This window comes from Lycium ferocissimum, chromosome 2 (genome assembly GCF_029784015.1).
Source record: "Lycium ferocissimum isolate CSIRO_LF1 chromosome 2, AGI_CSIRO_Lferr_CH_V1, whole genome shotgun sequence".
NCBI classification, from domain to species: Eukaryota; Viridiplantae; Streptophyta; class Magnoliopsida; order Solanales; family Solanaceae; genus Lycium; species Lycium ferocissimum.
Genome location: NC_081343.1, coordinates 54417958 through 54445126, shown reverse-complemented (window position 1 = coordinate 54445126; position 27169 = coordinate 54417958). Strand labels below are relative to the sequence as shown.

General features: G+C 35.3%; 3 protein-coding genes across 4 annotated transcripts; 1 reads left to right on the top strand and 2 right to left on the bottom strand.

Moving 5' to 3' along the window:
• Nucleotides 1-1186: 1186 nt before the first annotated feature.
• LOC132045004 (glyoxysomal processing protease, glyoxysomal) lies at nt 1187-10221 on the bottom strand. 2 transcript variants are annotated; one of them, XM_059435540.1, is made up of 15 exons: nt 9995-10221; nt 9863-9909; nt 9366-9552; nt 9005-9052; nt 8823-8903; nt 8049-8192; nt 6004-6126; nt 5745-5848; nt 5293-5378; nt 5113-5207; nt 4531-5023; nt 4285-4500; nt 2527-2713; nt 2048-2139; nt 1187-1829 (listed from the first exon to the last, which is right to left on the bottom strand). In XM_059435540.1, the coding sequence occupies exons 1-15, from the start codon at nt 10058-10060 to the stop codon at nt 1564-1566; spliced, it is 2235 nt and encodes a 744-aa protein (XP_059291523.1). In that variant the 5' UTR covers nt 10061-10221; the 3' UTR covers nt 1187-1563. The 2 variants fall into 2 exon arrangements, with proteins under 2 accessions (XP_059291523.1, XP_059291521.1); XM_059435538.1 differs by having other exon boundaries at nt 4285-5023.
• A 5377-nt stretch (nt 10222-15598) lies between these two features.
• On the top strand, nt 15599-23842 carry LOC132044987 (putative E3 ubiquitin-protein ligase RING1a). Its single transcript, XM_059435521.1, has 10 exons — nt 15599-15822; nt 15990-16032; nt 20286-20344; nt 21408-21489; nt 21578-21698; nt 21793-21834; nt 22238-22738; nt 22922-23029; nt 23128-23340; nt 23536-23842. Exons 1-10 carry the CDS (start codon nt 15699-15701, stop codon nt 23599-23601), a joined length of 1359 nt encoding a protein of 452 aa, XP_059291504.1. The 5' UTR covers nt 15599-15698; the 3' UTR covers nt 23602-23842.
• Nucleotides 23843-24704: 862 nt separating this feature from the next.
• Nucleotides 24705-26091, bottom strand: LOC132044996 (auxin-repressed 12.5 kDa protein-like). The gene is made up of 3 exons (XM_059435530.1): nt 25895-26091; nt 25349-25577; nt 24705-25098 (listed from the first exon to the last, which is right to left on the bottom strand). Exons 1-3 carry the CDS (start codon nt 25989-25991, stop codon nt 25053-25055), a joined length of 372 nt encoding a protein of 123 aa, XP_059291513.1. The 5' UTR covers nt 25992-26091; the 3' UTR covers nt 24705-25052.
• Between the last annotated feature and the right edge of the window lie 1078 nt (nt 26092-27169).

Genomic DNA, 27169 nt, shown 5'->3' with positions numbered 1-27169 from the left:
AAACCTCTCTTTAATGGTCATTCGTTATAACAGTATTTTATTATAGCTGTCTGATTTTCTCTGAAACTAATTTTTCATGTTATATTTTATTTCTCTATAACAACAATGACATTCATTATAGCGATACATTTTAGGTAAAATTACCCTCTCTATAACAGTCACACTCAAATATTGTGTAATAATATTTTATAAGAAATACATTATGTATAAAAATAAAATATTAAAATATTTATGGTAATCATCATTAATGTCATGTACATACTAGTAAATTTTAAGAGATAACAATGCAGAAGATGACAACGAAAGTGTTGATTAAGAGCCTCAACATACTGCTACTTGGGGGAGATAGAAATCAACTGTTAAACTCTTAGACATCCTTTAAGGGAAAGTTATTGAATTCCCTTTTGCTGAAAGTTTGGACAAAATTGTTCGTCATTTCAAGCGTTATATTATCACTGAGAGACTGGAATCTACGTAAAAACCTACAATTGCAGAATTCTTACGTTAAACTTGAAATATTTAGATTCTCAATTAATTCTAACTGCATATGTTCCTTAGATTTTAATTCTTTATCGGTATGGTACAACTAGTTATAAATTTATTAGTAATTATTTAGTGTTTTTAATTTTTAATTAATGAGATATGAAAATCAATTGAGATTCTATATTGCTCCGTTTATAACATAAAAGTATAGAAAAATAATTATTTGTGTACTTTTATATATAGCATCTAAATGAGATCTAAACATTAAAAGTTAGTATACAAATTATAGCGGCCATAAAATTTTCGGACAAATGCTGCTATTAGCGAGAGGTTTGATCCTTCTAGCAAATTAAACATGCCATTGTGGACTTGTGGTATCTTTTTCACATTGTCCAACAACCCAATTCTTTAAACGACATTCTATAAATAGAAGCTTGCAGTTCCTAGCATTATATGTTATGAGAGTTTTAGCCTGACTTGAAAAAGGAGTCAAAAACGGAGGAAAAAAAAAAAAAGGAGTCAAAAGAACATTTTGACAGTGATATTACACATTTCCAGTAAAAACTATTTGAATCTTTAATACCTAATGGAATATCTATGTCTTTAATTCTATTTATGTTTGACTAGTTTAGTTATCAGAAAGTACTCTTGTATCCCAAATTGCGTTAATTTCTTGTGGAAAACAATGTCCAACCACTCCTCAAAGACGAGCAGCTATAGAAGACTCCATCTCGTAACCATTGCAAATACACCCCTTCACCAAAAAAAAATTACAAAAAAAGAATAAATCATCAACATCATACGCATTGACGTTTATTATACAAGTCGGGCTATAATCTATTACAATTATTCATCACAAGCTCGTGTCTTTTACCTCTTCACCCCAGGTTGCACATTCAGGCAACCAACATTTGTAACAACAACCAATCATGGTATATAATCCATCTTTGGATGACGCTTCTATGATACACACATGACTCAGTCTCTTTGGTGAATCTTTGTTGTCGTGGTCGTTGAGGCATCAGCACAGCCGTGCCTCGTTGCTATGTCTGACTTGTTTGTGAGACTAATGGTACACTGTCATAACTTACTTTGCACGAGTTTATTAGAAAGACGTTCAACCTTGCCAAGCTGAGTTGCACTCTTTAGCATGGCCTCCTGGTCAGCTATAAACTTTGCAAACTTAGAACCCTTTGCATCATCGTTACTATCTCCTCGAGGAAGCATTGGTAGATGAAGCAGAGAGGGACTTTGCTTAGAAGATAAAGGTGGAGTTAATGCCCACACAGAAGATAGCTGTTCATCTGGTTTGTCAAGATATTCTAAGGGTGATAGATCCTGCATATCTGCCAGAAAAACACAGTAAATATCAGACATTGGTATTGTGCCTATCAAGCATATCCAGAAAACAAATCGCAGAACAGATATCTCGAGATTAAGTTGCAAAACTTATTAAGAGCATTAAGGATCAAAAGTTACTGCTTTGGTTCTTCATACTGTGAACAGCTATGTCCGTTATCTGAGAATGGAAGTATCAAGATTCAGGAACAGTCGAATAAATTACCTTTAGCAAACTTGAAGATGGGCTTTAAAGCTCCACATGGAATGCTGAAGTTCAAATGGGGAATGACTGTCCCTCCACCATGTCTAGCATTACTGCATCAAAAATAAAACTATGAAGACATGAAGTTTCAACATGAAATACTTCAATACTTCAACGGATGGTGAAAAGTATTGAAAGACCATGACATGGGAAGATTAACATAAATGAGAGGACTAAACAACCTTCCAATATCAGATCACTTAAATTGGACACCGTTGTGTGCCAATCATACAATTAATATACATTTTTTGGGTAAGTACAGTTAACATACAAACAGGAATATTTTTCTTCAAGGACTTTTCAAAGTACTCCAGGATGCTGTGAACCACAATATCATTATATTGAACTTCAAGAACAATCACAAGTAAAATGTACATAAGCTGGAAAAGAAATATCCACAATTTATAAGCATCCTCAGTAGTCATCCAAAAGTCAGTTACCTTGTTACAAGGGCAATCATGTGTCCTTCTGAATTAACAACAGCCCCACCGCTACCACCAGGGTGTACAGCAGCCGTTGTTTCAAGCATTGCCGGAAAATGTCCTCCTAAACATGATTGATCGAGCAGAGGCCTATTTGCTTCAACTACTTTAGCTATTGCACCCACACAAGCAGATGGAAGGAAGTCTATATTATAGGAAAAAGAAAGATAAATTACAAAAAACAACAAAAGAAAGTCCATATTTCATATGAAATACATATATGTTGAAGTGTGTGATCATCTCATCTAAAAGTTTAACCTGTTAGAGAGAGCACCACACTTTATTTAAATAATCATATTCTCAACAATATATGGCATATCATCATGTTCCAAATGAAAGGGCTTAACAAAATTATTTACAAGAAAAGCAATTTAACCTCCGGGCAACATGATTTAGTACTATTTGGTGCACAAAGATGGTCAAAAAAACAACTACTATGCCTCAGTGCCAAACAAGTTGGGGTCGCTATATGAATCCTCACTAGTCCATTTAAGCTCTCAACTCATGTCACCATCACACACACACACACACAAAGATAGTCAATTTCAGAAAATAAGGTTCAGCAAATTCTATGTAACAGACAAGTTAACCTTATGAAGAAAAGATGGAACACACTAGTTTCAATAAACAAGAGCAGCATTTATAACAAACAACCTGGCTAGGACTAAAATATCCTTGAGCCCCAGCTTGACTCGAGTAAGTGAGTTTAGCAGACATTTCCTACTTCAAAACTCCATTCTTTAAAGCCATTCAATTTTTACTTGCTTTCACATTAGAAAATTAACAATAACTTAACACTCAAGAATTTTCCCCTTTTTTCGGATAAGTGACTTCAACACTCGGATTTAATTCCCCAGTTCCAATTTGTAAGCACTGTGTATATGACCATTCTTCTGGATGGTCTGACTTAGTGCCTATGGCTTTTATAAACCCAAGATAGAAAAACACCTTTCTATGTCTTATACCTCTCTCCTTGTTCTACTAGCCCTGTTTGAGCCCCAAAACAGCCTTCCTATTTTTTCATCTGACATGTCCAAATTTTTTTAATAACAGCGGTGTCCGGGCAGCTTGCGTGCACCTTGCCTAATTCCACGGGGTACCTGCTACCTCCCACCAGCACAAGTACCGGGTTTCTCTGTCCACCAAGGCTTGGACAGATGGGAAGAAATCACCTAGTATGGATTTGAACCTGAGACCTCATGGTTTTCAACCCACTTCATTGACCAGTAACCTGGACTACAAATTAAAATAAGTATCAGTAAACAATCCCGAAGAACCCTTGTCTTTAACTAAATGATTAACCAGTTTTGAGCCCTCTTAACTGATTACTATTTCTCCATTAAAGGACACATAACGATCCCCTTGTCGAAGCTTCATCACAAATTTCTTAACGACAGCTACCACCTCATAACTACTCAATCAGTCATCAAATGATCATCATTTCGAGAGGAGAAACATCATGCATCTCAGCAGTAGCAAGAGTGTGAAACTGATATATTATGACCCAATCCTGCAATTGATTATAACGACACTCCCGGACAAATTTTTAACACAAGAGAAGAGAGAGGTGGAGAGAGAAATCCAAGATGAACAAAGTCTTTGTTGATCATTCTAAAATTTCAGATTGCCATGCCGCGTGTGTCCAAATAAAAGTAACGGCCCAAAATTTATTTAGACAAGAACATATCCAGCCACAGCTAGGTAAGCAAGATTTACCACATCGTGGTCCAAATAGCCCATGTCCAAGAATGTATGCTTTTGATCCAGGGGACGGGCACGTGAAGTCCACAGTAATGGGACAGAGCTCATCTGGAACTAGCTGAAGTTGTAGTAGTGCAACATCCAGAGGTCCTCTGGAGACATGAACTACCTTTGCATTTGTCCATACCCAAGGATCCATAAAATCCAAGCGAACACGAATGGTCCTACTGCTTGTGTTTGCCAAGTTAACTCTAAAGCTACCTCGCTCATTGTCAACAAAGAACATTGGAGTTTTTAGTTCCTTTTGAAACAAATGTTTATTCCTATGGTGAATGTCAAATTTCTCATCTCCTGGATGCTGATGATTAGACGGTGTGAAAACTACATCAGATTTGGTGTTATATCCAGAACCGTTTACAGATGTTTTCCCAAATCTCCACGGCTCTAGAAGATGAGCGTTCGTAAGAAGAAGACCCTGCTTGTTGAGCAAAACTCCAGAAGCCCAAGCTCCATCATCAACAGTGATAAGACAGATAGATGCCATTGCCTTCTCAATCAAGGATGGGGGAACAGGACCTGTTAGGAGATGCTCTTGAGTATCATTGGTGGGTCCATCCTGAATAGTATTGGAGGGTGACTCCTTTTCAACACTGACTAAGTTTGCATTATTAAGATGGATCTCTCTCCTAGTTTTTGGCTCTTCTTGAAGCAGGCTACCACAAGCAGATGTAATAGCTTCCCATGGAATCACCATCTGCCACCCAATGCTTCAATATCAAATTAAGGCAGTATAAGTGAAGATAGAGCTCAGCAAGAATATAGAGCTCAGTATTAAATGTTTGCCTGAATTTCAGCAGCAGTAGCCCTTTGTCTGAGTGGCCGAGACAGAACACCGATAAGCTCTGCATGTTCCCCTAACACTGGGCTTCCTTCCATTCCTGAAACATAAAGCACCGTACCTAATAAAAGTACCCAAAAATGGAAAGGATTAATTAACTAAAACTGCAAGGTAAAAGCTCAAACCAGGGAGACAACGGATGTCAGCAATCAACAGAGCTTTATTCAGCGCACTAGGTGGGTAGCTGTTTGCAACGGATCCAACTGATATGCTGTATAGCAACAAAAAGACCAAATTAGAGCTTACACAAGGAGATGTAACAAGAACAAAGGGGAAACTAATCCTTAGCATGATCAGAACTTGGCAGACAAATAATCATCCAACAACATGTCTATCAAGTCCAGAAAGATCCAGACCCTCGAGACTGCAACAGGTACAGGTTACTCAAGGAAAGATGAGCTAAACATTTTTAGCACTAGCAACAAGAAACACACCAGTGCTTTGATTTTAAGAGTCGATTAAAGATGCACAGCATGAAAATTCAGTTATCATACATTGTGATGCTGAAAACCGAGGATGGAAATATTACAAAAGTTGTAATTACAACATATAGTAGAAACAATACCAAAGCAACTACCTATTGGAAAAGTGGCTGGGAGACAAGATGCCAAAAGGAGAACCCATAGCCAGAAGAAGATCGCCTCTCCTACTCCAGGGGGAGACTTTTAATGTAGGCAGGTCCTGAAAGGAAATACCTATGCCAGTCATTATCATCAAAAACCTACTAAATGGAGCTTTCAAAAATTACCAGCAAAAAAGCAAGCTCATTCAGCCAAATGCAATGCCATGCTTCATTCACAAGTTTGATGCCACTTAGTGCAGTAAAAGCCTGAGACCTCATATGGATTTGAGGGAACTCTGAGAAGAGCAATTCTTGTAGTCGATGTTCCTATCACACTGGGAAGGCTGGACTGCGCCTCCACCATTGGAGTTTGACTTGGGAAGGAAATTTGCTCAACCTGAAATTATCAGTTGAGAGTTCCTGTTACACGATAATCAATCTACAAAATCAGTTTTAATAGCTTGTTTGCAAAGCTTCTGAGAAGCCAAAAGTGTTTATTTTTTTAGAAGGTCCTTATTTAAAGAGTTGAGTTGTTTGGCCAAGCTTTTAGGAAAGAAATAAGTGTTTTTCAGTAATAGCAAAAGTTGTTCTTCAAAAGCTAAAAAAAAAAAGTAGATTTTGCCCCCCCAAAAGCACTTTTGGAACTTGGCCAAACACAACTCACTGCAAAAGTGATTTTCAAATTGATTAACCAAACACAAACCTGTTTGCAAAAGCACTTTTCAAAATAAGCAGATTTTGGTAGCTTGGCCAAACAAGCTAGAAGGTCCTTTGAGACAAGAATCTTGATAGACCTTTGCCTATAAAGACTAGAACATTAAGTGTCTTTATCCAAAAGAAAACAAAAAAAAGACTAGAATATTCAGTGCAAATATTGTTTAGACCATCCTGAAGGTAGTGCTAGATTAAGAAGGACAGTCAAAAGACTCGTGGAAGAGAATTCCATTTCTCATGCCATTTTGCACTTGATATCCGGAGACTCAATTGAGCTCCTTTCCAACAACACTGTTGAATGCTTATACAAAAAATAAATGTGACCAGAGTAGCTTACTGAATTAGAGTTCCAAATGTAAAATTTATGTTTGGAAAAATGCCCCCATGTTATAGGAAGTGGACTACCTTGTATCCAGATATTGGGAGGCGATACCAGACCATTATAACTTTCAATTGTAAATAGGTGGGTGATACACTCCATGATGATAAGGCGGAAACAATTTTGGCATGAGTAGACATGAAACAATTCATATCAGTCTATCGGAGCATGAAATAAGGAACTCGTTACATGAATTTCTTTCAGTCTTTTATGAGAAGAGCCTGAAGAGGTAGTAGAACATCTAAAGGGTTCTATTCAGAAGAAACACAATCGACAATGCAGCTAATGCTAAATATATGGAGGAAGCCATGTTCTGCAACTTGAAGAAGTAAGCGGTGTGCAGCACAGATTAGTTCAAAGCCATACTGCGTTATGCCAGGAAAGAGAAAAGAGAAGACACAACTCCTAAGGTGGTCATGATTTTAGACGTAGGACAAAAAGTATAATGGAATTTCTGATACTGCTCGAAAGAAATAGGTTCATGATTTATTTAGTATTTAAGAATGAAAAAAAAATTGCTATGTGTTGATATAACTAGTTATCTTATGAGGTATTTTTGAATTTTGAACCATAAAGTATGATCATAGCAGAAATTAACTCATGAAAAATGACAAAGGATCTATAGCAGCCAATCAAAATATGCCTGCAAGAGAATTTAGCTTATCATGGTCTGATCGACATTAAACTTTCATCTTTGAATGAAAGTATTATCATTTTTTTTTTTTGAAAGTATTATCATTTTAATCCTATTATTTGACCCCAAAAAAAAAAAGGTATTGTCATGTTAATCCTATTTATGACTATGTTATGCATTAATGAAAAAATCACCTCCTTCAACATGGTAAGAGTCTGCTTGGAGCTCAGTTGCAGGTGGAAAACGAGCATCGCCAAGAATATGTCATTAGATATCTAAGAGCGCACACAAACTACATTCTACGAAACCAAATTTTAGCTTACTCTACCTATATTCCAGACAGATCAAGTATGCAGATAACTTTCATTACACAAATCAGATTCATTAATAACACACCTAGATAATGGTTTGAAGTATTGACAAGGCCCGGTGAGTGGCTCTACCACATCTAATGATTTGGTTGTACTAATCATCTATAGATAAAGGTATAAAGATTATAGTTACATATTTACTCATTTATACATAAAGGTGCAGAGATTTTTATGGTTACACAATTACTGTGTGCAAGTGACAAACAAGGGAAACAACATACCTGTCTGCGCTTAGTGTTAGTAAATGATTGATGGGCATTTCCATAGGCAGCTAGGGACCAACCAACCTCCCACCCATGTTCAATTGAACTAGAAGAACCTTCAATTAGGGATTGGACAGCAGCAGATGACACAGGGATGTCAACCTTCAGCGAGAACACCATACAGACAGTATCAAACGCCTTTTCATGTTTCATCAATAATAACATAGTGACAACGAAAAACACCAGCTATAAAAGTGATCAGTGAACCCATGGCAAAAATTAGGATTAAGTGGTTCAAAACTAGGTACTCCCTCAATTCTATTTTATACAACACTTTTCATTTTTAGTTTATTCCAAAAAGAATGAACCGTTCCATATTTGAAAACTCTTTAACATTAGACATCCCATTTTACCCTTGATGGCATATGCTCTTATAGTCATAGAAATGTCATGATATGTTTAAGACCACCACTTCTACAGGTACTTTTGGTATGTGTCAAAATCTTCTCTCTCTCTCTTTTTTTTTTTTTTTTTTTTTTTTTTTACTCAATACCTAGTCAAATACCGCCACATAATATGAAATGAAGGGAGTATTAACTTTGTCATTACCACAGACAAGGCAAGTTCACTGGCACAAAATACCAAATGACATCAGATTAGAATATATATGCATGCATCAAAACGAGAGCAACTTATCCATTCAATAATCCAAATAAAAGCCATACATAAGATAAAATAACGGGTTTTATGATAATCATCATTCAGATTACAAAATCCTTCTCAATGTCGTACCACTCTTAGGAGTTCCGCAGGTAGCCAATTCAAACCGTCCTTGTTAGTCACTTTGAGATCATTCTGCAATCTATTTTCTCCCTGTGAATCATGGGCAAGGACATCCAATATCAACTTAAGATCAACGAACCTATCAGAACTTATACTACAGATTTCTTTTCGTGGTAGGCTCATATTAATACCTCCCGCAGTATATCAATTTGAGCACCAGGAATCAGCTTGGGCTTATCCTGCAAGATGGTAAAACAAAAAAAATTATGAAAAAACACCAGGAAAATCTTTTGCAAAGGCCCCTCGGGAAAAGGAGAATACTCCTGATGTTCCATTTTACAATTCAGACCCTTTCCATTTTCAACCATTCAACAATTACCTATCTACATGCTCTTTTAGGAATTGACATGTCATGTTAAGGACAAGTAGATGACCTCTAATATAGTATACATATATGGTTCTTTCTTTATTAAATTGCTTCTCCAATCAAAGATCATCATATAAAATGAGTCTGAGGAGTACTTATCAATGAAAGAAGATTAAAAATCCAACCTTTGATATGCTCCCTCTATCCTGTTGTATGACAAATGGCTCAATAACAGAAGCAACAGTTAAAACCAAAAAGTGACCTCCAATAGACTGCAACTTGTTTTCACCCAGAATCTGCTTAGACACCGAAGCATTAACAAAGGAACTGGGCAAAAGCATCCCAGATGCTGATAGTGTCGTCTTCCCAGAACTACCCAAAAAATCACACCCAATTTAACAACGTCCACTTCAGTACATAAATATAAACAAGAGATAATGGTCAAAAACGCCCCTGAACTATCGCTTTTTCGCGTGTTTCACACCCCAACTTTCACATGTTCCCTTTTCGTATCACCGTGTATGTGTTAGAGCACACATCAACTATTAGTTGTTCCGTTTTCCTAGTAGAAAAGGTAACAACTGATAGTTAGGGTGTGAAACCCGCGAAATAGCTATAGTTCAGGTATGTTTTTGATCATTTAACTCTGTAATACAAATACATCAATGCAAAATTTACTCACTTGTAGAGGTGAAAAGCATGTTTTCGCATCTTCAGGCCTTTTGGGTCCTTGAAGAACAATAAAAGAAAATTCAAAACCAAACAGTAAAATAAGATAAAATTATATGAATTTTGGATTGGAAAAGGGACTTACAGGGCCTTGAATTCTAACCATGACGGCATAATTGCGAGCAACATCGACGACTTCAGGAAGACCCATTAGAAGAAGAAGAAGAGTGATAATTTGGGGGTCTGTTAAGTCTGTCTGCCCCCAGTGGGAGCTTAAAGAATCAGAGTTGTGTTATGGCAATAATTTGGAGAATAGAAACATCGTTACAGCCTTATAGGGAACCTATGGGCTGACAATGGCAGCTGGATTGCGGTTCAAGGCAATCGAGACTATCCACTCTTTTTCAATTAAACATTTATATATACTATTTGTCCTTTTTCAGTTTTTTTTTTTTTTTTTTTTTTTTTTGGTATCTATCACGTTGCCTAGAGCGGCAACAACAGGGAGTAAATTTCTAGAAGGTATTTAGAATTGTCTTTTAATATAACTAGGATTAGATTATCATCCAAACTATCACTATTATACTCAAGACAGCAAAGGCTCAAATATGCCTTTAATGTTGGTGAAATTATACACATTTACCCATCGTTAAAAGGTTGATGCAAAGATGCCCCTAACATTTTTTTTTTTGCCATACATGCCCTTGAGTTAACAAAAAATATTAGAGGGCATATTTGTTCAGTTTCGCATAGTATAGGGGCATATTTGATATATTGAAATTCCTGAATATTATGGCACAAAATATCATCACATTCCAAAACATAAAAAAACATTTGTAATTACAATCCATCCACCATTACAATAAACTTATACAACTAAAAGAGCAGATGCAATTACAACGATCTTTTAAAGACTGTTTTTCACAAACAAGAGCACCATTTCCCCTTTTCAAAAGATTTTTTTTACTAATGATAATACCATTTTTATTTTTCAATTTGTTGATGATCTAGACAGTTCTTTCTAGATATTTTTCGTCTGCTCAGTCCCAATATCTACACGATAATGGATGCAACAATTGCAGCAATAAAACATAAACATAAAAAAGAATATTACTTACATTAGACTTATGACACATGAAAAAATGTCTCCCACAGTGCTCAACATTTTGATAATAATAATAATAGAAAGAGTATCACATTTTAAGTATTTATACGGTTTCTTACATAACATTCAATGTGGTTTGGCCCTTTCGCGAATTTCACGCATAACCGAAATTTAGTAGAATTATTTGAAGTCCATAAGTGAGATGGAGTGCAGTAACTCCACGTCCACAAACCCTTCCACAACTCCACATCCACAAACCCTTCCACAGCTATTTGAAGAACTCGAAGCTTCCGACATTTCATAAACAAGTGAAAGAATAAGAGAGAAAAGTGAGGGGTTGTACGATAAGTGTGGAGTTTCAAAATGCAGTTGCAATAAATCATTGGCTAGCATAAAGTGCACTACAAAAAAAATCTGAGAACTATTTGTGCTATAATATTCAGGAATTTCAATGGATCAAATATACCCTTATACTATGCGAAACTGAACAAATATGCCCTCAAATATTTTCCGTTAACTCAGGGCATGTATGGCCAAAAAAAAAAAAAAATGTTAAGGGCATCTTTGCACCAATCTTTTAACGACGGGCAAATGTGTACAATTTGGCAAACGTTAGGGGCATATTTGAGCCTTTGCCGTACTCAAGATATGCTAAAACACATAAAATCCTTCTTCGATTCTAGTTGACACATCATGTCACATAATATTCTATTTTTAAAAAAAATTGCTTAACTCATTCAATTCATTTAACTCAACCCTCCATTAAACACAAATCTAATATAATATTTGTTCATATATCTCTCAAACTTACAACACACATTAGGCTATCCTCTGACATTTCTAATAACTAACAAAATTTTAGGTTCATAAATTGCAAGGTAAAATAAAAGATGATCATCTACTAAATAGTTGTCCAAGGCATACTTTTCTTTTAATCCGTTTCATCTAACTTTTCCTGTGACCAAGGTCGGGCCCATGTGTTAATTTGTGGTGCTCGAGCACCCATTACTGCCAAGGAATTTGGATTGCAGCAAGCATAAATTAGAGTAATTTCCAATACTAATAGCACTAAGCTGCCGTTCTACCCCAAAAAAATAAAAAATAAAAAATAAGCTGCTCCAATATTTATTTTTCAATAATGTCATGTCTTGACCTATTATTTTTTGGTACAATGGTAAATTAAATAAACTTCTTAATATTTTCATAAGCTATATGTCTTAAATCTGGTGGTAAAATAAATTTCATTTTCTTAAATGTATATTCCCAAAGTAATAAATTCTCTTCATGTTTGTGTTTGTTGACCCAAAAAATATGTGCATTTATTCGTCTCTCTCCAAATGTATATGATAGTGGCTTTGCTCACTTCCAACAAATAACGACAATCTTCAATAATTGTCCTAAGAGGAGGATGTAGGATGACATTGTATGTCCTCCTCTTTGATTAATTTGCCAGCAGCAGGTAAGCAGTTTGTCTTTACTTCTAATTGTTTGTAATCTTTTTCTTTTGATAATTTCAGACCTTATCTGATGCTCATAGCTTTGTAATGAGATTTGTTATAGTATCTGAATACCCCCCGACATCCATTGTTCTCAGTCATCCCTAAAGAACCCTCACTACAAGAAAAAATATATTTGGCAACACAATTATTTTTGTTGTCATATATTGATTATTGTTGTAAAAAGTACTTTTGACAACTTTTTTTTTTTTGTTGCATAGACCTTTCCCAACGGCTGTTATTGCAACAATGTGCACCAATTTTTTTTATTTTTTATTTATTATCAAAAGTACTTTTTGCAACAATAATCAATGCTATGACAACAAAATTAAATTCTTTGGCAACAAAAAAGTTCTTTGGCAACATTAAAACTAAGTTGTTGCCAAATATTAAATTTTTTGCCATTTCTATACTTTCTTGTAGTGCCTCCAAAAGCAAAGATCTCCAGTTTGCGTTTTCATATTGCCATTAGTATTAAGCTTCAACTTTCCTGCACAAAGAAGCGACCAACCTAATAGTTTAACTTATTTAGATATCGATATTGGCAAAGGACATGCTTCATAAATTTCCTTAGCATAATCTTCGGCTTGCTTGCATAGAAGTTCAACAGGCAAGAACTTTTATTCAACAAAATTTATGTTTCGCTCTTTCGTATGTGTCACATAAATGAAAATATAAGTATAACATTATCAAAGCATCACCCGAAATTGTTACCCCAAATTGTTTATGATCTCCTCTAGTCATTCCAGTATTGTCTTCTCATTCAAAAATTTAATCTCATTCAATGACATAAACTTATTTCATATCCATTTTGATAGTGGACTACCATATGCTTTGGGTCTTCCACTTCTACACAATTATTCGCAATTTGGCAACTCAATTAGTTTTGGGGTGAATGAAAGCACATTTGACATAAGTCGATTATGTCTTTACAAGCTATCTAAATTTTTAAGCTTTTCAGGAATGTGATACCCATCCAACTCTTCTCGTTTGGACTAGCATAATTATCAATACATGCTATCTCATACGCCGACTTAGTGCTAAAAAATTTCATTACTTATTCCATTCCAGATGAGTTTACCTAAAAAAACATTATAAGATGTCAAATGAGATAAAATAGTATTATTTCAATAGGGTCAAGCAACAGAACTACAAATGTTATATTCCACACGACATCAAGCAACATGTCAGCTATTGTAACCGATATGTCAACGTGACTACTATCTACAGTAACCTTAATAGGCATTTTAAAAAGTCAATTAGGATAAAGAAGAGATTATGTTCATTGTTTAAAGTTGAGGGGAAGTTTTATTTTTAATGTATAGTTGGGGGATGCAAATGATTTTCACCATATATATATGAGAGAAGTAGATAAATTAACATTTATGTGAGTAAATAAAATCTCTTTTATGTAGTACCTTTATTTATTGAAAGCAAAACAAACACGGTAGTTAGTATCTGTTTCATTAATATTGTAATTTCAACTATTAACTCAAAATAAATAGATTAGAAATCAACAAATCAAATTCATCATATTTGTTTTGAAATGTTGCATTGTCTTGAACAAAAAAAATACATTTGAATAATTATCCGTTAATTTTTGTTTGCTTTTAGCGTAAACTACTATGACGTAATATTTGTAGTCAAAACCTATCTTATTTGATTTTATGATGTAATGGATAATTTTTTTTTGAAATTAAAAATATCAAAATACAAAATACAGAATCTAGTAAGAATCTAATGCCATTTTCTTTTCTACTACTCCACTATTTTGAAATGGAGGGAGTAAATATTAGTGTTGCATTCCTTTATGGGTACAGATAAGACATCTGTAAGTTTCTATAAAGGTTCCAAGGCACAAAACTAAATGAAACATTAGTAAATTCAATTTATATTTCTGTTAGATATGATGTGTTATTTTGCACAAAAGATAGTGGAGATTTTCAGTTCTTGATTACAAACTATGACAATGTAGTGTCCTTTTGTTAAATTTCCTTTAGCACTCGATGTATCACCAAATCATATAGTTTGATTCAAATACTATAAGGGACTGTTTTTATCTTGTTTTGATTGACTATTAAAGAGACCTGAAGTTTATACCAACATAGTAGTGTTAGATTATTTATGGAGGATCAATAAGATCTTTTAAAAGGTAAATTTTAAAATTCCAAAGATCCAAATTGTATACTAATAGGCCTTTGGATCAACAATCATAAACAATTCCAAGTTTCCAGGTTTAATTTCTTGTCTTCTCCGCTTTATAGTGAACATCAGAGTACCAAGGAAATTGCGGAAACTTTGACCAAAAAAAAAAAGAAGGAAACTGCGGAAACTGGACCCAAACAAATAATTGCGGAACAAAGAATCCTGTACCTCTTGCTTAAACACTCATACCTTTCTCTTTGATAATACTGTCCTCCCTCCGTCTCAAATTATCTGGCTGTTATGCACCCCTTGAGAAACATTAATCAAGAGAGGTTTTTAACTATTTTATCCTTCATTGGGTATTGGACAATCATAAACATCAGTTCATAAATGAGGTGTTTATAGTCTTCAAAAACAGTAGGGGTTAAGGGTTAAAAAAAACACCTCAAGTATCTATTTTTTTTTTTTTAGTTTCCTACCTGAACTATTAGGTACGAGAGTTTGCTACCTAAACTATCATCAACCAGTTTGTAAAGCACACCTCAACTATTACTTGTTCACTTTTCCTATCTGAACTATCACTAACTAGTTTACAAAATACACCTCAACTATTAATTTTGAGGTGTGTTTTACAAAGTAGTTGGTAATAATTTAGGTATAAAACTCTCACAATTGATAATTGAGGTGTGTTTCGCAAACTGATCGATGATAGTTTAGGTAAGAAACTCTCACACCTGATAGTTTAATTAGAAAACTCAAAAAAATAGTGATACTTGAGGTGTATTTTTTTTACCCTTACTTCAAATAACTGCAAAAGTGAAATGTCAAAAACATAATTAATGCTGTTTAAGACAACCATTTGTTAAAATTACTGCGTATAATTTGAGACTGTGGGAGTAAATCAAAATTGCCGAATATGGAATCGTGTACCACGTGCCTAAACACTTGTACATATGTCCTTCATAAACACAGTACATAAACAGCGCGGAGGAAGCTATTTTTCTTTTGTTCACTTGTCTTTCCCAGTCTCGACCACCATACACCAACGCCACCACCGTCGCATACAACCTCACCACTCACGTCTCCTCATATTTGAATAGTCAATGCCTGCTCAAAAACGTCCATACGATACTTCTCCTACTCCTCCACCTGACGACGAAAAAGACGACGATGATTCCTTACAAACTAATAATAATCAAAATCACGACGAGGAACAACCCGATGACGGTACGTGTATTATACATAGAGATTCGTTGTACATACACGTCTTAGATTTGTATGTTTACATTTTATTTTGTGTATATAAAGCGGTGACTCGAGTTTCACTCAACATAACGTGATTTTTTATTTTTTATTTTTTATTTTTGATGTTTTGGTCTGTGTTTGACTTTCAGATTCGGATGGAACTACTTGTTCGAGCGGCGTGGAGAAAGATGAGTAATGCACTTATCTTTTTCTGTTTGAATTGGTTTATGTGTGTTTAGATGGAATGATGCATTTTTATATACGTACGACGCGATGTGTGTATGAGTGTTTCTGTTGTAGTTTTGAAGTGAATGATGTGATTTGGGACTGTGTGGAATGTTAGAAATGGTGTATAGCTTGAGATCTACTAGTTTTTTTTTTTCTTTCTGTAATTGAGTTTGTATTTTGCTTCTAATTATGAACATTGCTATAAGGAGCTTCAGTAGTTTGATTTGTTCTTCTTTTTTGATTTTTTGGGAGTAATTAGTAAGATTTGTCTGAAATGACGGAAGACCGGTCAGGAAATTTGAATTTTGATCAGCTCTATTTTATGCATCTGTTTGTTTGCTTGCATGTGGCATGTCCAGATGCGCGTCGAATCTATAATTTGTTAGGGAAGGCCAACTTTGATTGGATATGATTATGGGGAATCGTGCTGATTGAGTTATTACAGTCATGAACTTGTATGAATTTAAGTTCTGTTTCGTGTATTTACTTTGACAATTGTTTTGGTTAAGTCGATGAGACTAGGAAGTTTTGTTGTTGTATCATACCAATGAAGATCATGAATGTCAAAGCCTCAACGAAATCAATGAGCTCAAAATTAATCAAGTTTCCGCCCCCCCCCCCAACACACACACACTTGTTTTGGTAATAAGATTTCTTGAAACATTGGGTTCTTCTAACCCGTGAACTCAATTTTTAGATCCAATTTGCCATAATCTAGAACTGTCCATTCATGTTGTCCTACTTCCATCCGTAATCTGCCCTTCACAAAATTCACTTCCGTGTCTCTTGATTAATCTACTCTCTTTCTTAATTCGTACATTTGTTGAAAGAATTTACTTTGTGATTCCTTATACATGAACTCAGAAAATATAGACTCCTTCTTCCATGAGCAGATTATTGACTGGACTCCGAAATGGCATTTTTCTCTGGACCCAAGCTATTACTACCATCTTTGTCATCGACCTCATGGTTAAATAGACAGAAGGCACCTCCAAATAGTAAGCATCGTCTTGGTTCTGGAACCATATCATGATAGAACTGGAATTGACTCCATTGCTTTGAGCAAAACCAAGGGCTCAGTGTTAGCGAGAGACCTTCTTCTACACATCCCTTTTTAGGATTGCTTAGCATAGATGAAAATTATTCCTCCAAAACAGAAACCTGGTTATAGCTGTGATTCTATAATTTGACCAAGTTGTTTTGTTCTTGAAACTTAATAAATTTTGAGTATCTAGCTCGCCATAGTTACTTAATAATGAACCCTGAAAATGGAGTTTTAATTTCTCCCAATAAGCTTCTTTTCGCTAATCTTTCAAAGTCACTTGCTTAACAATTATGTTATGTGCGTACTTTTAGCTATTCTAGAGAAAATCTATTCACGTTACTTATTTTTATTTAATTTCAGAAAATCATGTCCTTATTTTTCCTTATATTTTTGTTTCTTATCGTGTACATTTCCTGGGAAATAAAAAGGAAGGGCTTCTTCCTATACGTATGAATTCCATTGGACCCAGAAATGATACATTGGAAGAATCCATTGGTTTTCCAATATCAATACGTTGATTGTTTCTCTCGTGTATCTTCCCAAAGGAAACTTTAGAAAAGTGCCTCAAGGTTATTTTTAATTTCTATAATACTTTTTGAAAAACAGATCAGACAAATACATTACAAAATTTCCAGAGGAAAAAAATAAATAAATAAAGAGCACCTATGTTAATCGGACTCTTCAAAAATGGACATGGGTGCGTGTCGGATCCTCCAAAAGTAGTGCATTTTTGAAGGATCTGACACGGGTGCGGCATCATTTTTGGAGAGTCCGAGCAACATAGAAGAGCACTCCTTAACACCAGCTAAGAGTTGAAAGTGCATAATTTCATATAAAGTAGGGGAAGCCTAGAGAGGTAATTAAATTTGACTTTTTCTTTGAGTTCTTTTATACATCAGTAAGTGTCTAACTGGTCTCATTAACCTGTAAAATACATGCTTTTGGAGAACAAATGAAGAAGAATGTGGCAGTCTTTTCTTTAAAAGGAAGTGTACATAGTCTTCTGTGCTCCATAATATAAACTGTCATTAGACTTGAATAAGCGCGAGTAATTAAGTTTCTATTACTAACAAATAACAATCTAAGATACTAGAATAGCTGCTAATAGAAACATTCAAGTGCTGTGGGAGCTGCACTCTAATAGAAACAGGAAAGTTCGTACAGTTATGGTCTTGCTCCATGTTTATTAACACAACATGCCCTCAGTGGAGACATTAGATATTTCATTCAATGTAAAGAAGTTTTAAAAAGCATAAGAATAGTTTCTCAAAAAAGGATTGGGAAAAATTAAATGCTCTGAGAAAAGATAGAAAGGTTTGATTACGAATTCAAGTACTTTAGATAGAAAGGTTTGATTACGAATTCAAGTACTTTCTTGTTACGCTACAGAAGAATTAAGCCTTTGAATGTGTCCAGATAATTGTTTCCATTTGATACATTTAAGTATGGTTAATGTTAAAATAGAAGATATTAATCTGTTAGATCCATACCATAGGTTGACTGTTACGCATTTAGTATCTAGGATTAGAAGAACATCATCGATATAGTGATGAATGTAGGCACATCTTGCTAGATTGATGATCTATGTGCCTAAGCTAGTTGGAAGAGGCAACTCGTTAGTCTAGGTTTTCATTCAATTGACAATAGTTACATATGCATACAGACTAAGTTGCTCGGACTTGGGTGCGGGTGTCCGACGCGGGTGCAGATTATAGATCCTTCATGATCTAAATTTTAAGATTCGGGGTTACGGATTCAGTTTTGGATATTGGTGCTGGGATTCGGCTAAGAATAATTCAAATATCTAAAAATGGAGTTATAACAATCTGCCCAAATTATAGTGGACTATTTAGAAGGAAATGAATGCTCAAATTTTTGAGAGCAAGTATGAATCTGTAATTATTATTAAGTACAGATGCATCTCCTTACTGTTTTTTGCTGTAACATGGCCATTGCAAATGATAAAGGTGTAACATGGCTATTGCAATAGCTCTAGCTTTTGTTTTGATTTCAAAAATCATTGTCCGTCTCAAATTTCTCTATCAGTTTTGGTCAAAGTACCCAAAACCGTTTGACCAAATCGGGTACGGATCTCACCCCCACCCACGTTGTGTCGACACAGGTGTGGTACCAAAAGTGAAGAGTCTGAGCAACTTAGCATACAGATATCCAGGCTAAACCTAGTCCTAATCATGTTTTATTCGTGTTACAAATTAAACCGGTGTTTGTTTCTGGTTATAATACTTTTAAATATATATGATGTCTACTTGATCCTAATTTCATGACATCATTGTCTTTTAAATCGTATATATCAGGATATATAGTATCCGCAATCAGGCCCTCCCTTTCATCCCGAGGATTTTTTTGATAAGTAAAGTTCCGTTTTGACTTTGCAAAGGTTTTGCCAGTACTCTTATATTGTAGATTTAAAGATATGGTATGTTCTTTGACTTCTTGGCTATGTTACTTGTATTTGGTTGCGCATCCATATAAGGCAAACTGTGGTTTTCTTCTTTCCTCTTTGGTAGTATATTGTTTAGCACTCTACTGTTATTATTAGTATATATGATAGTTTGCAGAACATCTAAGTAATTAATTACTAACACTAAAATTGTCTTTTGCACCTGCACCTGACCTTGCCTTCTTTTCTACTACCTTCCTTTCCATATGTCCAAAGAATAACTTTATCGCTAATAGTTTTATTTTATCTTACACTGAACTATTTTATTGCGGAAATTTTTTGAATATTTTTCTTTGAGATGGTAACAAGCTTTATATTAAAAACACAAAAGGCTGTGTAGGCCATATTTACAGAGTGTATGAAGCAAAAAGAAATAAACTACCAAAGTATCTACTGCCTTATAAAGACTCTTGAACTTCTAATAGAGACTCAGTATCTTCTATGTGCTCCTGTTTACACCAAAAATGGAACTGTAAAATACAACTTAGTTTTATCTTCTGGATTGAGTTGCTCTTGCCTTGAAAACATCTTAAATTTCTCTCCCTCCATATAATCCATCATATGCAAGCTGGGACCATACTCCATCTTCTTTCTGAACTGTTGAACCTCCACTTCTGTGCCAAATGGAGAGAATTTTTTTGAATATTAATTTCTTGAAATATGGGGTATCCTGGACTTTGCCTATTGTGTTTACTTTTGCTTTTCTTGCAGATTTATCACTCTGAGACTTTCAGAAGTTCGCAAAGAAGTACAGTGTCCTATATGTTTAGGTATGAGTCTCTGCTCTTTCTTCATTGTTTTTGTTATTTTATTTTATGGAATTGGATATGCTTGAAGAGAGTATGTCATAGCAAGATGTGACCTTATTAAATACTGCATTTCAAAGAACCATCAAAATGCATGTCAGCTTTATGTGATTTTTGGAAGTCATGATGCACATTATGCTGCCTTCATTGTCCTGTGCGCATGGCAGAGATTGGGAGCAGGAGAAGGTGAAACCTCCTCTTAGCTAGAGTTATGTGTCAATGTTATGACAGTATGCACCGGGATTACTAATGAATGACCCCCACCTCCCCCTCCCAACCCAATTTGAGATTCTAAGAAAACATCAGGTTCAACTGTTAAAATTATTTTTTCATGTTAATTTCTATATTTGTTAGTTGGTGAAATTAGAAACATGGCATCATTGAGACTGCGAATGTGGGGTTCTCTATGTTAAAAAATCCCTGTTCCGTATCTGATTTTGATAGGTATTATGAATAAATGGAGATTTGGTGGGAAGCAAGGCATTATCCGTGCTACCTTTTTTGTACTTAATGAAACAGCATTTCCAGCTCTGTATTATCTAATAAATGTTCTCTAAATAATCTCTAGTAAGTAGTAACCCAATTTGCAGTTTCTCTGCTTCATTTTTTGTGATCTCTGCTTGAAATTATGCTAATTGGGACCTCTCTTTCCTGTCAGTAACTGATATAGGTGAATTATTGTTTTGTTGCCGACATTTCCTATTGTTCAAATTATGATTGAGATTTTGGTTTTCCCGACATTGAGATTTACTATGTGGATTCGGTGCATGTTTCTTTCCTGTTGATTAAGGAGCACACAATTCCAATCACGGAAAGGTATCACTTATCTGAGAAAACAGAATTGGCACTGACACATATTCACTCAGAAAAGGAGATCTACATTAATTCCTGATGAACTTGTTTGAGGAGCTATTTAACTATGGTTGTAGCTATATACAGGGATCTCTTTTAGAACATAGTGATAAAGCTCTGTTTTTGTAATGTATTCCTAGTGTTGCTTACCAGTTTACCACTGTGAAACGGGCAGGCATTATACGAAAGACCAGAACAGTTATGGAGTGCTTGCATCGCTTTTGCAGAGAATGCATTGACAAGTCTATGCGAATGGGGTACCTGCTAAACTTATCTTTCATTAGTTGAGACTTGAGAAGTAACATGTGTTTGCTTATCCGGTTCAGTATGACAACTATATCTTAGGAGCAATGAGTGTCCTGCTTGTCGTACCCACTGTGCTAGTCGCCGTTCTCTGAGAGATGATCCGAACTATGATGCTCTAATTGCACTTCTATACCCAGATATTGATAAATACGAAGAGGAGGTACCATTATGCTTCACTCTTGAATGTCTCATGGCAAAGGTCTATCATTGACCTGTTTCAGACAAATGGACTTACTCTTCTATGTATCACTCAGGAATTGGCTTTTCATGAAGAGGAGAAAACTCGAAATAAGCTGGTGAGCCAATCCAAGTTCCATGGCAAAGATGTATTCCATACAGATTATTTTCAATAGCAGATATTTTTCGTTCCTGTAAAATTTTATCAGTTCATCCTAGTAATGGATGTGCGGCTGATTCCACGTGCAATGTCAATGGGAAGTGTGGAAATATATGGCACATTTCTCTTAGTATATATTAGTGATGTTATATCTATAGCAAAGTTAGATATGGGTGAAGTTAATCCTCTCCTCGAGGGGACTTCAGGTTATTCTGATGTGGATAATTAGGTAGTTTTTATCTTTAGAACTCATTGATCTGGCCCCAATCACCTCTAAATGCCTGTGGGCATCCAAATCACGTGCCTACTCGAATTTCCTTTTCCTTTCTCACCAATTCATAGTTTTCTTACTCTTTGAACAGATACAAGCTTCAATTGCACAGACAATACGGCGACAATCCGAAGCACTGGGAAGGAAACGGACTGCCAGAGCTACAGCAGCCGCTTTTGCAAGGAGATCTCAGGGAAGCTATCGGAATTTAAGGGGAAGAAGAAACTTTCAGGGTGCTGAACACCATATATCTGATGAGGACGAAGATGGTAATCATGATGTTGGCAAGGATTCTTCCTCTGCTGATGAGCGCTCAGTAGAAGTCAAACCAAAACGGTGCAAAAAGAGGGTAGGACGGCCTTCTCATGCTTCAGCAGCCAGTGACGAAAATGATGCAGAAACAAACCAAGAATCATTAGGCGCATGTAATGGACTTATTCGCTGTTCAGAGATTCTTGCCTGGGGAAAAGGTGGCATGCGAAGTAACACCAGGCATGGGGGTCTTGGTGGAGGCACTGGCAAGTTCTTCAGGAACAGCCGAGTCTCAAAGCTAATTGATCATCTATGTCCTTCGGATGAAAATGAAGGGCAGGTACAGCAAATCAACCCTATGTACTGATTAGATGCTTTCCTTTTACTTCCTATCTGTGGTTGAGGCTGAAGGGTATCATTTTGCGATTAGTTTTTAACATTTGTGATAATCTGATATTCGCTGTTGCTATTTGCTTGTTGCTTTCTATGATTGAGGATCTAAATGGATTCTTTTTCCTTTCAGTTGGATGTCAGACTTATGCTTGTTTCCTTGTCCGAAGAGGATATACCAAGTTTGCAACGACCTTACCTTTGCTGCCGGCCAACTATGGAAGTTAAACATTTGAGCCAGGTAAGCTTACCGGCATAAACCCTTTTCACACTTTATAAACCTGAATTGGAAATAGATAAATTTATGTCTGCATGCTTCATTTGAATGTATATATGCAGTATGTAGCTCAGCAGACTTCCATAGAGGTTGGTGAAATCGACATAGTGCTGATAAAAGAGATAAACGCCACTGACAACCCTTCAAGTTCTGATATCATGACCATTTCCAAACCCATTGTTGGAGATCCTTCTAAAATTGAAATCCATATGGTGAAAGAGCATCAGACTTTGGGGGAAATCCAAGATACATGTGGTTTTAACCAGCGTAATTTGGTGAGCTCTCTTTAAGATAACATGCACTATTCCAGAAACATGTCGACAATCTTATTATTTGATACTTGAATTGCTGCATTATGTTGAGCTCTCCTTTAGGCACACTGGTCCTGAAAGATTTCCACATTCTTCCATTATTACTCATCTTTCCTTGGATTTATCTTGACCGTATCTAACTAGCTTGCTGTCTTTCAGATCTTGGCATACCGACGAAAATCAAAGAATAGGACAGATCATGATGAAGGGAAGGTGACCATGTAGTTTTGGCTATATACAGAATATAATACTCGACAAGAAGTGTAATTTCAACTGGGGTTTGGAGTTCTCTGTAAATCCATATAGAAAGTAAGTAGTTTAGTAAGTGGTATCATACACATGTAGTTCATTATTCAGGAAAGATAATCCCCTCAACTATTTTGACTCAGCGTTTATTCACCTTGAAGTGGTTATGAACACACTCGTGTAATGGTTTATTTACCTTTTTATGGACTTGTTTCATGTAGTGTGATCCAAGTGATTAATATAGCGTTAACTAGCCAAGACGTTGGCCTGATGCATCAATTTTTAAGAAAAGAATGGTTTGCTTCTGTGACATTTAACCAATCACGACTTTTCTTGGTAATAGACCTACGACTAATCATGAAAAGGATCTGAACCTTTCCTTTGCAAATTACAACTAGCATGTTATTAACCTTCTGTTGCTTGCTTAAAGGCATTACAAATGCAAAAACGTCGCCGATTTATTTCTAAAAGATTATTCATAGTGTCATGCTTTGGGAGGAAGATGCTTATTGAGACCGACTTTTGTTTGGGTATCTACCCTTGGTAAAGCATTGGTGTTTGTTGAAAAATGGGCGTCTCATTTTAGGATAATCTTGGGGTATGTAAGATTTCCATCTCGTGCACGTAGGAGATGATGATGAATAGATGTCGCTGTAGATCAGTCAGGTTTCTAGTTTTTCCTTTTTTAACTTTGGTGAAGGGAAAGGAAATTCTCTTAGATTTCTTTTCCCGCTGTGAATAAGTTAAAAGGGGAAAGGTAGATGGGAGTGGTTTTTCGTGGAATGATGGACCTCAACAAAATTGTTTATTGTTTTCCCCGGTTGAGTGAAGAAAATATCTCGAGCCTTCAATTGTTTGACAATGCAATCTCCATTATTTTTCAACACAACTACAGCCTTGACATTTACTTGATTCAATCTCTTATTTTGCAACACGTCATCTCAGGTGACATTCAAGACAGGCCCACATATCTTACCACTACCTAGAGTGGACGATCAGCTGCTGCCAAGTTTCATTGAATTAATTTTTAATTGAAACCAGATAAACATGAACTTGCAAAGCGATAATCACACTTGACCAAATGGCAACAAAACAAAAACGTCACAATATTTATTTCAGATATTTAATATTAGGAATAGTAAACAAACATAGAACAACTGGTCTACCAGCAACAGTACAGTAATAGTAGCAACTTCGTTTGGAGCTGGAAAGCCACTAATGGCCATTAAAGCTTATAAGTCATCTCGGAAAACCTAATTACAACATGCTATTGGAGTACTTTAATACTTAATTCCCAACAGAAAACCATAAAGACAAATAAAGATAAGCTTCCAGTAATCCGTGCTTTCATTAGCAAAGCAACCTCGTAGAGAAAAAACACTATATACATGCAGATGCAGGTTTAAACTGCTTTTGCCACCCAAAAGCTCTCAGCACTTCTCGTGATGCTTAGATCTGGTGTTCCCACTGTACAGCCTGCCATTAAAAAACGAATGAGTTAGATGCTCTAAAACTAACGGTGTATACAATTTCTTACACTATCAAGTTAAAATCGATATATACTATAGTGTAAAATAACTTTAGATCAAATCACACATCATCAAAATAATTTCGATCATCAAGAAACCCCGAAAACAAATTCAAAATACTTCTGAGAAATTAATAAAAAATTAAACAAATTAATAAGCACAGTTATGTGATGATGTGTATGGTGTAACGTACGTACCAGTCATAAACAGAGGGAGAGTTAGGGTGAGTGGGTTTGTCAAAGACAGCAGCACCCATTTTCCTGGAGGCAAGATTGCTTCCTGGGTTGAAAACACTCCTCCATACATTGTCCTTAGGTACCGTTGGGGACGTATTTGTTGGCGTCACCGGCGTACCAGGAGTCGCAGGACTGGCAGGCATGGACAGAGACCTCTGGTACTTGCTAGATCCTTCTCCTGATTCCCCACCTACCCCCAAAAACCATAGGAAAAAGCAACATCAGGAAATTCAGTATTTTTAGTTAGCGGATCTTCAACTGTGTTTGTGTACACACTAGTTTTAGTTTTCCTTTGCATATATTTATGAGGATCTTAGAACACAGTATTTTTTAGGGACAAATATCATTTTCATCATACATGTATAGATTTAACTTTATATATACAAAATGATTTTTTAATCGGATGGAATCAGATTACGCCCCTCTAGCTCCATCCCTGATCATGCATGGAACATAACAAATGAATCGATTAACATATGTATATTAGTTTTGGGGAATAAGGAGTACCAGTTTGAACAGTCAGGCTCTTTCGGAGTTTGCCTAGGCCTTTATCAGGGCTGGGACCAGCCATAACATCATCCCAAAGTTTATCAATCAACACCATCTTCTCTCCTTACTACTCTTCCTTCTTTTACCCTCTCCCTATATTCCTCTTCTTTTTTTCTCTTCTAGGTACACTAGACTTTTCTAGTCTGTAGTGTAAATGTTAGATGGCTGCTTGGTATATTATATAGAGTTTTTTGGCAGTCAAAAATATCTTCTACTCAAATCTTTAGGGCCTACAGTTCAACTACAGTTTTATCTTTTTTTGTTTAAAAAAAAAATCACGATGTTCAAAAATAAAATTTTCACTAAGCAGCGAACACGAACAAGTTAAGAAAATTTAAGATAGTATAAATATATTAAAAAATAGTTTTAATCTGTATTATATTTATAAATGTATGTGTAATTTTCTTTATATTTTTTTAAAATCTCAAAGGGGATTTCATGATTATCACTCGCATTTAAATAGCTCCACCCCTCCCAAAGCCAGTTCAAAATGCGAAAGAAAAAACACTGTGAAAATTTAAGATACATAAATACATAAAAAAAATAAAAAATTAATCTGTATTATATTTAGTGTAATTTCCTGTCACAAACGATCTTCCATCAGTATAATTATTTTGTTCGTTAAGGCTAGAATAGATAGAGAAGAAATTATCTATGCATCTGTTCCAATTTATTTTAAATTTTGAGTGTCAAATAAATTATAGTTTATAATATATTCTTTTACATAATTGTTAAATATATAAATTTTATTTTTTTAAATTAAAATTTCCTGCACTCTCAAAATATGGAACGGTAACATATATTGAAACAGGAGTAACAATTTTTTCGAATTTAACCACTAGATAACGCCTAGTGTATGGATAATTTCAGAGATTGTACTACTACAAATATTAAATTGGAAGGTAGGTATATCAAAATATTCTAATGTAATTGACATTATTTCTGTCCGTGGCGAATTTTGTGTCTCTGACTGACTAATCTACAATCAAGGAAAGTGCCCACAGTTTTTTTGTTTCTGGAAAGTGCCATATATAGTTACCAATGTATTTTTGTGGGCTACAAAAAATTTACACAAAAAGATAGCTGACCATATGTTACAAGTTTAAAATCCTACAATCTTGTGATCATTGCTATTTTACATGGGTTTCTAATTCGTTTATCTATTTACTAGGTATAAATCCAAGCCAGGGAAGGAAAATATTCACAGAAAGCTGGGGTTGAACTTTAAAGTTT